General features: G+C 45.5%; 1 protein-coding gene across 30 annotated transcripts in view; it reads right to left on the reverse strand.

Annotated features, from left to right (window-relative positions):
* Nucleotides 1-13512, reverse strand: part of SNAP91 (synaptosome associated protein 91) — a 146604-nt gene extending 133092 nt beyond the window's left edge. For 24 of the 30 annotated variants that reach the window (XM_065588142.1, XM_065588140.1, XM_065588136.1 and 21 more), the window contains exons 1-2: nt 13115-13263; nt 11857-12016 (exon numbers count right to left, since the gene is read on the reverse strand). In XM_065588142.1, the coding sequence (XP_065444214.1) occupies nt 11857-11986 (130 nt within the window). In that variant the 5' untranslated portion in view covers nt 11987-12016; nt 13115-13263. Of the gene's footprint in view, nt 1-11856; nt 12017-12775; nt 13072-13114; nt 13319-13343 lie in introns of those variants that run through there. The other 6 variants (XM_065588117.1, XM_065588143.1, XM_065588113.1 and 3 more) reach the window with 6 other exon arrangements.
* Between the last annotated feature and the right edge of the window lie 509 nt (nt 13513-14021).

Genomic DNA, 14021 nt, shown 5'->3' on the forward strand with positions numbered 1-14021 from the left:
AAGGAAATTTGTCAGCCTTAAGAATAAGACTTGTGAGCACAAGAGATACAGTTCTTGGCAGCTGACGAGGAATTGTTAACTCATTCCCAAAGAGTACAGAATGACCACAAAACCCACCATCTTCAAAACAAATGGAAAAACTAACAAAAATCCAAGCAGGAAGTGTAACTTTAGTTGTTGTAATGTACTCATACCACAATAATAAACATGCTGTAAAATAGTGATCCAGCTAATTTGTTGTTGAAGATCCATTAGGACCATGAGTTTGCAGGCTTTCAAAACAAGGAGGTGTAGCCCCTCAATATAGGGACTGATACTGCCTCAGCAAGCAAGACTTGGCAATCTAACAATTGCCAGCATCTTCCATGTCTTCACCTGGTTTAGCTTCAGCCATCAAGCCCTCATCCAAGCCCAGTATTGGCCAGACATTAGGAAAAGTTAAGCAACCACATTGTCTGGGTCTGATGAAAAAATTTTAGAGTGGGATATCATCAGCACACTAATGCCACTATATCACCAGCAATTTCACATTCCCCAGTTGATCTCACCCAATTCAGTGTGACAATCAAACCCCGGAGCAACCCAGCAGACTAAAGAACTGCAGAGTAACATATGGGGCTACTCTTGAAGGTTGATGGTGCCTCCTAAAGTGATGACTAGGTTTCCTTCTATCATGGGAACTAAAACAGAACAAGTCAGATTCCTCCAGCTCTCTCAGTATGGGAGCTTGAACCATCCAGTCTAGATACATGTACACCTACATGCCTTGACACTGAGGTAACCACCAGCCACTGGCTAACACTTGAGTACAGATACTTTTTGTGCGATAGAAAAGCCCTGGGGAAGAAGTTTTCTGGTACTGACTGTTGCCTACATAAGAAAGTAGATACTTTTGATAAGTTTCTGCAAATGAAATTTGAAAATAGGCATTAAAAAAAATAGAGTTCCAAACCAGAATTAAGTGGTAAGAATAGGAATGACAGCAAACATGTGGGATTTGAATTTTCAGTTCCTCATGCCATTTTAGTTTCCAAAACTCCACAGTGGGACTGATGCTCCCTCTTCATTTATGAGACAGTGTCATAAACCAGAAACTTCTCTTCTGTTACCCCCACCCTTAACTAGGAATCTACCTCAGCTCTCCTCGGTGCCTTACGCGAGGGATCCCTGAAAAGAAACAGGGGGAAAAGATTGAATTAAGAGATCGCATGAATGGAACTGCTTTGCATATACAAAGTGAATAAAATGCTAATTCAACCTCCTATTACAAAAAATTAAGGTATGAAATATTCCCCAAAAGGAGAGAAGTCAAACAAGTGTATGCTGTTGCAAGACTCTCTGGCAATACCACAGATCTGAGGCTGGGCAGTGGATGTTTCAGTGGCCCAAAAAGTGCTTCTCTCCCCCTCCACCTTCTGTCAAAGAGGTGGAGGTACCTTGAAAGGAGGAGGAGGTAAAACCATCAAGTGAAGGGTTTAACATGAAAATGAATGCTATATTGTTATTTTCTCTGCATCCAGGAGGAGTGAGTCTCAGATCTTCCAATGGATATGGAGTCCTTTATTTAAGAATATCATGTATTTACACTGAAGATATCTTCCCTTTCAAAGCAAGTTTTTCCACCCATCTCTGAGCCTCATCCAAGAAGCCAGAAAACATCAGGAATAGAGATATGCCCAATGCCACCCACCCAGCAGAGAAATCAGAAGCATTGGGAGGACACAAAAGCAGCATGCTTGGTTATTGTATGTCCCTCAGACAGTTGCCTTCACCTTCCAATGCACCCAAAAATCAGAAGGAAATGCTTCGTAGATGGGAGATATAACTAGCTAATACTGACCTATCCCACTAAGCAGGTTCCTTGCACTCATCAAAACTCCCTCATAGCCTTTAAGTATAGGTCAAAGTGAGGTATGCTTCCTGGAGGTTGGTGAGCAAGTTGTTCTGATTTCTTGGTGCAAAATCTCTTTTTAAATAGAAAAAAAAAACAGCTAACAACTGCTGCTACCTGGAACCTAAAAGAACTATGATGGCAATCTAGTCTGGCATGAGGTCGATTTAGTCCATTAATATAATGAGTAGTCCCAATGTCCATCAATTCCATTAGTTACTTCCTCCTGCCAGCCAGCATCACTCCTGTTTTTCCCTCAACAGGAAAAGCAAACTAGTTCTGGGCCAAGCACTAGGAAAAAAAGACAACTATATCACCTGGACCTGCTGGAAAAGGAAAACAAGCCCAGTTTCATCAGCATGCTGAGGTTACTATGACCTTAATGCCTCACTCTCCCTAGTGCCCCAATATACAGGATGAGCAGGAGAAGCAATGGAACCCCGTTTGACCCCATGAGGAGTCTCGTGAAAATGCAGCTCCCAAGATATCTTTCAAAGAAAGGAATGCAGAGTCACTGAGCAGCCACACATGTAGAATCTAGGAGGTATCCACAACACCTTGCAATCCACTGTATCTATACCGCAGAGAGATATTTGAACAGTCTCCAAATTTCAATACTTGGATGCTGCTGGCAGGGCATTCTCAGTGGAGTAACCTCAACTTATTTGCTTCCCTATTGTTCCCAAAGAGCCCATGATTGCTAGCCTCAGAACAGTATAAATCCTTTGTTTGACGGAGTTTTGTTTACTTTCTGTGGAACTAGTTAATTGACTTGTTAATGGACCATATTCAAACCAAATATTTAGAACGTTATTAATTATTTACACATGTCAATATATTAAGGATATACTTAAACAGGAAAGGCAAAAGCAATGTTATTTTGAACTTGACCTTTGTCCACCTGTGTCCTTGAGGTAAGCAAACAAGCTAGCACTGCACCCTTCCTTTTAAGCTGCATGCACAGGTGGCCATGCAGCAATCTGTTATCTACCATGTCTCTCATATGGCTAGGAGTGTGTTGGCACCCTGCCCCACGACCTGCCAGAACCCACAGCAGCTTTTCTCTGCACCAAGGACAAAAGGGAAGAGGGGGTAAGAAGCAGGGTGAGGGAGGCAGGTGCTCTGGAGGGATCTACCTCCTGCTGGAACCCGCAGCAGTTCCTCTTTGTGTTGTGGGAAGCCTCAAGTCAACAGGAAGGAGAGGCAGGCCCAAGGACTCATTTAGGTAAAATGGGGAAGCTGTACACAGTCCAGGATGCACAGAGTTGCTGTGGAGAGGCTGGTCCCTACTGCTGGAAGCAGCATCCAAGGACTGGAAGTGCTGAAGTGAGCCTCCCCACAATAGCTGCTGTAGCTCTCTGCTGTGCCAGGAGAGCCTGTGCCATCACTAGGTCAGGAGTGCCCAGTCCATGTGCTCCTGCCTACTCTGGGCTGGCAACTCCTTCTCCAGGGACTCCAGGGGGAAGCAGGGCTGGCTGTGGGGCAGAGAGGGGAAGACCCTGAGATCCCTTCCCCCCAAGGAAACCTCAAACCAGCAGGAAGGAGGACAAGTGCTCAGCAGAGTTTGTAGCCGTCTCAGAACAAAACAAAAAAAGATTGAGATGGGTGCAGTAAGTCACTAGATCATTAAGTTGGTCTGTCATTACCTTCAATCGTCTTTTAAATAAGGATTCTTGAGACTCAGCAGTTAAGTTCCATATCAAGTTATGGCTTCCTGACTAACGCATAACCAAAGCTTTGTTTTAAATAATTTGGCATCCTGCCATCCTCCTGGAAAGAGGAGTTAGTCTCCACTATCAAAATGCTCAAAGTTTTGCCCCAGCCTCCACCACCTATGAGGAACATAGTCTTCTCTCACGCAGTAGCTTGCAGGTCCCCTGGCAAATCCAAGACTTGTATATACAAGAATGACTAAAACTCCAGCAGGGAAGACAGAAGGCTTTTCATCTCATTTTGATACTGCTCACGCAGGAACAACCAAAAGAAAAAACCCAACCCTGTATATAAGATGACTATGGAGCACTCCTCTCTACAAAACATTCTGATGGGTTACCAATGGAACCATGTTACCAGGCTACTCACATGCAATAGTGCTATTGGGCTGTATAGAGACAAAAGGACATGCGGTAGGGAGAGACTGGGAGAATTAGAACTCATCGCAGCTATGACAAAGAAGAAAAACATAACACTATGTGGCAGTTGACCTCCATCTCTGATACCCTTCTTCCTTCCCAGTTCAGATCATTTGTATGCCAAGATGACCTGAATATACTACTTCCACATCTTATCATGTAGAAGAGTATGAAAAACCCATTCACCAACAAAGGTTGTAAAAAAAGTTTACTTGGTAATAGGTACAGGAGTTAAAGCCACTGATATCAATCTCATTTTATAGAAATTCTAGTCCTTGTGGCTGTGAAAATAATCTTCCAAACATGAACCAGAAGGCAAGTCAATGAAGTGTTGTCTTCCTTAGTCTGCAGGAAGATAGCCCTAAGAGGTCTCCTACTACTCCTACCAGAGGAAGCAGTGAGTACTAGCAGAGACACTTGAAGAGGCTGCGAAAGGATATTTTTGGTTTTGGTGAAGGGGCAGAATTTAGAAGACTAGACTTGTGAATTTAAAACCATGATGGGAAAAACAACCCCTTTGCCTTATAAGGCGGCAACTCATGGAGAAGAGCTTCAGTTTTTCCAGCAGCCATAGAAGCAATCTTACAGAAGGAGACTGGGTGTCTTGTTTCAGATATATATTAGAGACTTCTAAAGCTAGAGCCCATAAGCAGATAGGCAGTCACAGTACCTTCCCCTGCACCAAAGTTTATGGGCTCATCTACACTTGCAAGACAATGTAGATTAAAAGAACAATAGCTATTCCTGAATAACCTCATGTTTAGACAAGCCCTAGAAAGGCAGTACTTATCAGCATGGTAATCTATTTCATATCACGTTTTGGCTAGTAGGTGCATGAATATTTCAGGGCTGGGGCCACCCCACTACTAAACAATAGTAGGCCATCTATAGAGCAGTGGTAAGTGAACAAAAATGCTATGCAAGTGCGAACTATGGTTGACTCCAAAAACTCTTCCCTTACTTGTAACCGAGACACGGATTAAACTGAACTACTTATTGTCTTTTACAACCTTTATTTATAAGCCATACTTAAAATATAGACATGTGGAAAATGTTGTACCTCATCGACCCCTTAAGTTGGGGGGAGGGGCGCGAGAGGTAACCCCACCTCTCTACGCCTATGTCTGTTTTTACTCCTCCCCTGGTAGTCAGCACAGTGTGGCCCAATGGCCAGGATCCATATACTGCCTCTCCCCAAATGGGGTAATGCAGCCTAATAGCCAGAGTCCACTGAATGTGCCCATAGGGCAGTGTGGCCCAATGTCCAGAGTCCACCTAATTCCCCCTCCCTTAGTGAGATGTGCGGCCTAGCGGCCAGAGTCTACACTACCCCCTTTGGAGGCAAAACAGGGGATCAGGTAACTGGGGGCCGTCGCAAGGGACGGCGGCCCCTGGTAGGGGGGCCTGGGCCCACTCAACTCCACCAGGCCCTGACCCAGGGCGCTGCCAGTGGTGGAGCAGTCTGCCACTGGGTCAGCCGGAAATCCTCCTGAAACATGCTGACCTCATCATGGTGGGAGGTACCAGTCCCCTACCTTCCCTGGGTCACTTCCTACCAGTTCTCCAGCAGCAGTAGTCCATATGGCATCGGGGTCTCCAGGTTCCTCAGCACCAGACGCTCCCTGGGGTTCCAATAGCTGCAGGCCTCTGGTCCAGGTTTCTGGCTCTTCAGCCCTTATAGATAAAGGCTGGAGCCTCTACCGAGCATCCTTCCTCCTCAGCAGCCAGCCCTGACTGAGTATCTCTGCAGGCTTTTATACCTGACTTCAGGTTGGAGCATGCCCAGCAGAGCCTCAGGGGCATGGCTTTCTCTGCTAGGAGGAAAGGGTTAACCCCCTTGGTACCAGTGCGGGGCCGATCTGCCCCATCACAAGACATTTAAAAATATTAGTGTAAGTATTAAATCTAAGAAACAGATCATATATTACACACAGGCAAATTTTATTGTAGTCTTACACAGTTACAGAAGAGCCACTTCCACACAAGACAGCAAATTTAGTCGTTAGCCTTGACATTCCACTAACTTTCCAGACTTAACTCAGTCCTCACAACTTTAGCTAGTGGTTCTTAACTTGTGGCCGAATCAGCACAGAGCTGTGGCCCACATTACATCCTCACGGCCACAGAGGTAGTATTGGACATAACACATTGTGGGCCACATATGCGGTCTACAATGGTAAATAGGTTGAGAACCACTGAGCTAAGCAGATTTCACCAAGGTGCTTTCAAACTAACCAGTTTATTTCCAGAAACTGGAAAGGGTGACCTGTATCACATACATTTAGAACTTGCTCTCCAAGAGAGGCAAGATTTCATTTGCTCTAGGTACAGAGCACTTCCACTCAACTGCTTATGTCAATTGAGCTAAGGGAGAGCAACAAGTCAAAAAGAGCAACTCCATCCTTTGGTCATTCTTTCAGCAGATTGTTGGACTCTGCTTTTCACCTCTACAGGACTCCAGGCTTCACTGCTCTTTTCCCTTTATACCTTTCCCCGTGAGGATTTCATCTACTCACATGGCTTTAAAGTACCATCTTTACACAAATGACTTTCAGCTCCTTGCCTGTCTCCTCCATCTAACCCATTCTCAGTGAGATTTTTCAGATCTCCAACAAACTTAAAGTCAACATGGCTAAAACTGAAATCCTCATCTTCCCTCCAAAGTCACTATCCCAGTTGACATTGTTACCGTTCTCCCTGACATTCAAGGCTGTAACTGGTATCATTTGATTCTCCCCTCTCGTTTGCCACATACTTTCAGACAGCGATCAAGTCTTGACATTTTAAGATCTGATCTTCTAGACCATACAGCCAGGATTTTCAGCCAGACTCCCATCTTGACTACTGCAGCCTCCTCCTCTCCAGTCCCCCCCCCCCCCCCATATCCACTTCACCGCTTGAGTCTACTCAAAATGCAGCTGATCATCATGCTGGCATCACATCTTTATTGCATCACAATAAAGTTTCTTGTTCTTATGTTTAAGGCTTTCCCTATATACCTGCTCATAAAATTTAGTGCATTGCTCCCTGTCACTTCTTCAGCTGCAATACCAGGCTCAAGAACTTATTTGTCCTCTTCTTCCACAGAGACCTCCCACTTGCCTCTAGGTCACCCCTCAAGCATGGGATGTTCTTCATGAACAAGTTCATTAAGCCATTGGTAATCTACTCCTTGAAATCTCTCCTCCAGACCCTTTCTACCCTGAGGTCTATTTGAATTTGCCATTTTGCTAAGAATTAGATTACTCTGAACCATCGAGTTGCGCATCACCATATAACCATGTGCCTCTATCACTACTACCTTTGTCATCCTCCAGTAGAAAATGTATCTGGTCTTAAAATTAGCATGAACTCTGAAGCATGGATCATGTTTGTACAGCATTTGGCATAATGGAGCCACAATCCTATTTGGGGTTTCTGGGCATTACCAAATACAATTGTGTGCATCAGCCTATTTTGCCATTCTAGAAGTCCCTTTCTCCTTCCCAACAAAAACAGAAGCCCACAAGAGGTATTCTGAGGAATTTATGCAACAATGCCCAAAAGTTGTTTCTACAATTGTCCAATGTTTGTTGAGACCTATATAATTATATTAAATAGTGGAACTCATCTGTGGCCCCCTTAAATTCCAAGTGTCTAAGCGTCATATAATGGGGGGGGGGAATTCTATCCTGGGAAACAGTGACTCTGAAAAAGATTGGGGTGTTGTGATAATCAGATGAACATGAGCTCCCAATGTAATGCTGTGGCCCCCGAGGGCTAATGTGATCCTGCCATGCATAAACAGGGGAATCTTGAGTAGAAGCAGAGAAATTACTTTACGTTTATTTGGCACTGGTTCAACCACTGTTGGAATACTGAGTCCAGTTCAGGTGTCCATAATTCAAGAAAAATGTTGATAAAAATGGAGATGGTATAGACAAGAGCCAGGAGAATGATTAAAGGATTAAAACCATGTACATGACAGACTCAAGGAGTTTCATAGATTCATAGATTCTAGGACTGGAAGGGACCTCGAGAGGTCATCGAGTCCAGTCCCCTGCCCGCATGGCAGGACCAAATACCGTCTAGACCATCCCTGATAGACATTTATCTAACCTACTCTTAAATATCTCCAGAGATAGTTAAATCTATTTAGCTTAAAGAGAATATTTAGGGGTGACTTGATTACAGTCTAAGTATGTAAGAACAAATATTTGACAATGGGCTCTTCAGTTTAGAAACTCTGATGTTAGTGTGCTGTAGAACTGTAAGCCGTGACTTGCATCATGGAAGCATATCTACCCTAAAGATTTGCACTTCTCTAACTACAAGAGTCTAAAAATCCATACACAACATAAACACGGCCTTAGCACCGCAGCTTTGCATTACCACGGACAAATAAAAAAAAAAAAAAATCCCCCTCCCCCCCACTTGCTTCCGCCACCACTTTAAAATGATTACATAACATAGCACCCTGGCGAGGTACTAGGTAGACCGACAGTACTGGATGTGAGAACCCTGAAAACACCACCACAAAATAAATTACCTACAGAACAACTGCACTGAAAATTGTTACTACTGACAGTAGGCTGGGCTATGTTCAAACCAGTGACCTAGAAATAAAATATTCCATATCACATTACCATTCCTTCCATGACCCCCCCCCCCAGTCCACTTTCCACCCTTCTTTTTACTTCAACATGTAGAAGTCTTTCCTAGTTTATAGAATTTTCCTCTACTTGGTCCACTCACCTCATGTCTCTCCTCCAACCCTTTAATCTCTCTACAAACAGGAAGTATTGCTCCACCTAGCACCATTTGAAATACCTTTTCCACATGAATATTCAATTGGTTACTTGATTCTTTGAATGTCGTCTATTCCATGTACCTTCTAACACACTCTAACATTAAAACAAAACACCCACCACACCGCCGTTTCCCTTCATGCTTAATCTGAAATTTTGACTTTGTTATTCCTCACTCTAAATATACAAACATTATCTTTAGGTACAATTATATCATTAGAATAACTACACAAGGCACCTTAATATTGATTTATCTGCTCCTTGTACTATTTAGTCATATCTGCTTTAGGAACAATACATTATATCTATATCTATTTTCTACTTTTTACTCCTGTTAGCTCTTCAGAGCCAACAATATGAAAGAGTGATCCAATTCTATTCTTGTTCACAACTGAACAGAGTTGTTTAAAACCCATGTTAAGTTCAGTTTTGGCACAGAGCAAAATTTAAATTGAAGTTAAATACAAACCCTAGAACTCACCATAGATATGGGGTGTCAGTTCTGTTGAGGGGGAAAATGGAATCAATCAATTATGGTCTGTGTATTAGGGTATGAATTCAGAACTACATACTACTAAGGATCAGACCAAAACTCACTGACATGCCATACTCCCATTGCTAAAAGATTAGAGGTAGAATAATGCCTTTATGCAGCAACTAGAAGTTTACTTATTACTTAAGTTCTTTGTCACTTTCTCATTCACCGAGAACATGTTCACCTTTAGGACCAATGCTTTTTCTGTTCTTCCACTTCCTCTTCTATTTCTCTATTCTTTTTCTGAATCTCTTCCCATTGTATTTCCCCTCCGGGCAGGAATGCCCAATCTCCCCCTCCCCCCACCATTCCAGCTGTGGGATTCAGTCTTTTCCCCATCCCATCTGCTAAAGAAATCAGCAGTTAAATAGTTAATACTGATATTTAAACATCAGTAGGATTTACAGTTAGTAATCTACCGATATTAATAGGGTCCAGGGGGAAAGCAAAGAGTTCAGGCTTAAAACAAAGCTTCTGGGAGTTGTGTAGACTCAAGATAGCACTGCATCAGTTTACACCTGCTTCATGTATGTGATGTTAACCTTCTAATCATGAAGGCAAGAAACTTAAGACAAATTAAATCTCGGATTCTGTTGAATCAGAGTAGGTTATGTGAACCACATACAGTCAAATGGCCTAGATATGGCTCACAGCTGGCTCTCAGTTGTGCGAAAGTGTGATGCTTTATGTCACTAACCAAGATAGTTTACTTGTATTTACATACCTACCTGCAACATGTACTAATGCTTGTCTAAACCCACTATGCGACAATCATTGTCAGTTATGATTTTTTTAAACAAATAAGTACTCGGATAAAAGGCAACACAACTTAAGCAGCACTGTAACACCTAGAATAAGTTAAGAGTCTTCTATCCTTATGTGCTCAAGTAGACCTGGAAAATGACTTTCTGCTGCATGAACCAATTCCAAGTATAAGGTTTTCACAGTGATTATAGGTACAAAAAATATCTGAAATAAGCACTGGAAGGTGAAATACAATCAGAAGTTATTCTTCCTTCCTAATAGCAAGAAAGTAATATAATTCTATTGCAAAGTGTTTAAACAAAACTGGACTAATGTTAGCATTAATATATGGAGACCATTATGAGCCAATATTTCCAGATACAGATTAGCAAGATGTTTTACTGTTTAGTTGCAGTTCCCAAAACTAAAAAAAGCGCTCATTTTTAGGATGCATTTAAACTAATTAACTAACACGCATCAAGACATTGGGATACAAACACACTTTTCTGTCCAAATCATAGAATATCAGGGTTGGAAGGGACCTCAAGAGGTCATCTAGTCCAACCCCCTGCTCAAAGCAGGACCAATTCCCAACTAAATCATCCCAGCCAGGGCTTTGTCAAGCTGGGTCTTAAAAACCTCCAAGGAAGGAGACTCCACCACCTCCCTAGGTAATGCATTCCAGTGCTTCCCCACCCTCCTAGTGAAATAGTGTTTCCTAATATCCAACCTGGATCTCCCCCACTGCAACTTGAGACCATTGCTCCTTGTTCTGTCATCTGCCACCACTGAGAACAGCCGAGCTCCATCCTCTTTGGAACCCCCCCTTCAGGTAGTTGAAGGCTGCTATCAAATCCCCCCTCATTCTTCTCTTCTGGAGACTAAACAATCCCAGTTCCCTCAGCTCTCCTCATAAGTCATGTGCTCCAGACCCCTAATCATTTTTGTTGCCCTCCGCTGGACTCTTTCCAATTTTTCCACAAATCTATCTACAGTTTCTAAGCAAAACCTGGCTCAACACCACATGATTAAATTCTGCCCACCTCTCTCTCAAAGTCAGAAGTGAAACCACACTGGATCAGAGAGAACTGACATGAGATTGCCAAAACAAGCAGAATATTACAGAGATGTTATTGTTTTTCAGTGACCTCATTCACTAGTCTTGGTTTCATACTAAATAATTTCTATATGTCCAGGACAGACTGTAAGTCTCTAATATGTGCAATAGCAAAGCCACCAGTCTTTCTCCCCAAAACACTGTGGAAGCCACCATCAGATATGCAGATGAGACAGTTGCTTTCCTCAGGCAATTGGGTCCCTCAACACAAGAGCCTTAGACTCCCTTATTCAAGGAGCATCTTGACTTAACATGATCACCTTTGAGTCCACCTTTGTGTTATGACCACATACATCAATACTCTAGCCCCATATTCAGTATCCATGTCAAAAGCTAACCTAAACATGACTAAAGTGATAGGTAGTGTGGGGTACTGGACCCACCTTTCACAGGCTCTAGTCTTTAATATACACACTAAATTGTTTTTCTGGAACAGACAGAGGTCAAAAGGAGAGAAAATGGCTGAGGGAACAATATTACGGGAGCACAGAAGATATGCAATAATACAACCCATCCCCCTTCAGGATTTCTCATAAGCCTTATGACTTAAAGGGTTGATAATAGCAAGTACTGTTGTCAGAGAGTTTAAGGGCCATGTAGGCTGCCTTCTTAGCCCCGAGCATGTAATGCTTATATAAAGAGATGCTTACAGTCCAGGTGTTTTTTCTTGGGCCCCATCACTTCATGTGTGGTTGCTTTGCAGACGGCTCTGGCTACAGCTGATCCTGTAACGCTGTACTGAGCAGCTGCGATGCGATCTGTCAGCGTCTGACCCGACATCTTCGACTAATGTTAGTGCTGCTGCCTCTTCTGCAAGCGGGGAAACACAGGAGAGGAAGGGGATGTTCCGGGTTTAATGACTGAGCGAGGGAGACCCTGTCCTTCCAGCAGCCAGGCCCTTTCCAGGGGGGACAATCCTTCCTCCCCCACCCCGTTGTGTAAGCGTTACAAGAGCCGTCACGAGAAGCTGCCCAGGGCAAGACGGGGTATTTTAGACACTGCAGAAGAAAAGCCAGCACACACACAGCGCATCCGTCCCCTCCCCACCCCGCCTCTAACCTGCGCCCCTAGCCCGACACCATCGCGGCGAACAGCTGCTGCCGAGCGGAACCCACCTTCCTCTCCACCGCCAGCCCCACTGAATGGGGAACCTGTCCCCCCCCCCCCCCTCCGGCTCCTGCCAGCCCCAGGAGGCGCCAGGGAATGAATTAAATACCCAGGCGGAGCCGCTGCTACTGCAGCAAACGGGAGCGTCCATCGCCTCCTTCCCCGCGTCTCTCTGCTGGGAGATTATCACATCATTGCGCCATGTTATGCCCTCCCTGCGCCTCTCCCCAGCCCGCTCCTCCTTTACCGCTCCGGGAGACAAGGGTAGGCCGCCCATCTAAAATAGACACCAGCCCCGCTCCCCGCGTCCACCCGGCCCAGCCAAGACACTCATCCCCCTTCTCTCCAATGCGCCCCACCGGGCCCCTACACCGGCCCGAGCCCACCCGCCACCCCCAGGCCCACTGCAGCTCAGGGCACCCCCCGCGCCCAACAAGGATGCTGCGGCTGCAGCGCGCTGACCCGGCCGCGGGCAGTAGCGCTGGGGCGGCAGCAGCAGACCTGTCACCGCGTCCTTCTCTCCTCCTCCTCCCCGCAGCGCTGCCGCTCCCGGGGAGGGCACCCGCTCCTCTCACCGCGGCGCCGAGCCCCCTCCTCCGCCGCCGGCTGCCCGCGGGGCGCAGGGATGGGATGGGTCGGGACAAGGGTCCCGGCCCCAGGTGCTGGGCGGCCCCGCCCGCCTGCCCGCAGCGCACGGCCGGGAAAACGCCGGAGCTCCCGCGCCCAGGGGCCGTCGCTATTTCTAGCCTAATCCCGCGGCGCTACTACTGCTACCGCCGCCGCAGGGATGGATGGATGTACCAGCCCGACGCGCCGCCCTCGCTGTCTCCGCCGCGCTCACCCTCCTGCTCCTCCCGGCCCCTCCTCAGGTTTGTGGCTCGGCGGAGTCAGGTGACCCGGCGCGGACAAACCGGGACGTGCGGTCCGCTAGGTGCCGTAGGGAGAGCCCCCCGCGCCGCGCTCTTAAAGGGGACACCCAGCAGCTTGCAGCGCCAGCGCCCGGCCGGCCCCCGCCCCCTAGGTGAGCTACCAGGCAGGCACAGCCCCTCCGCCCGCTCTCTGGGCAGCTCAGCTTCAATTCCCCTCGGCTGTGTGGTTTTCTCTCCGTTTTTTCCCCTTGTTTCTTGCATCATCGTCTCTCATTTCCCTCGGCTCTGTCCTTGCCTGGTTTGCCTCTTTCATCGTCTCTCTGGCTCTCTCGCCCTTTAAATGGGGGTGGGGTATTTTTCAATTTGGAACGTTTCATTGTCAGTTTGCAAAACAATTAGTATTGAAAATAATTTTTTAATGTTGAAATTCATTAGAATTCCAGGTCCTTTTGAGGATGGTCAGGTCATATTTGTTTTTCTGACTCCCTCCTCCCACACAAGAGTTTTTAAACTGCCGATATTTAGTCTGTCAATTTAAGCCCCTTACAGCTGATCTACAGTTACCATAAGAACTGTACTGCCATACTGGATCAGACTAATGTCTATCTAGCCAGTATCCTGTTTTCCGATAGTAGCCAGTGCCAGATGCTTCAGAGGGAGTGAACAGAACAGGGCAATTTTGAATGATGCACCCCTTGTTTTCCAGTCCCAGCTTCTGGAAGTCAGAGGGGGTTGCAAGGTGTTGCATCCCTGACCATATTAAGTTCATCAATGGCTATTAGCTATCTTCCATGAACTTATCTAATTTTTTTTAACCCATTTATACTCTTGGCCTTCAC

The sequence above is a fragment of the Chrysemys picta genome, chromosome 3 (genome assembly GCF_011386835.1).
Source record: "Chrysemys picta bellii isolate R12L10 chromosome 3, ASM1138683v2, whole genome shotgun sequence".
NCBI lineage: Eukaryota > Metazoa > Chordata > Testudines > Emydidae > Chrysemys > Chrysemys picta.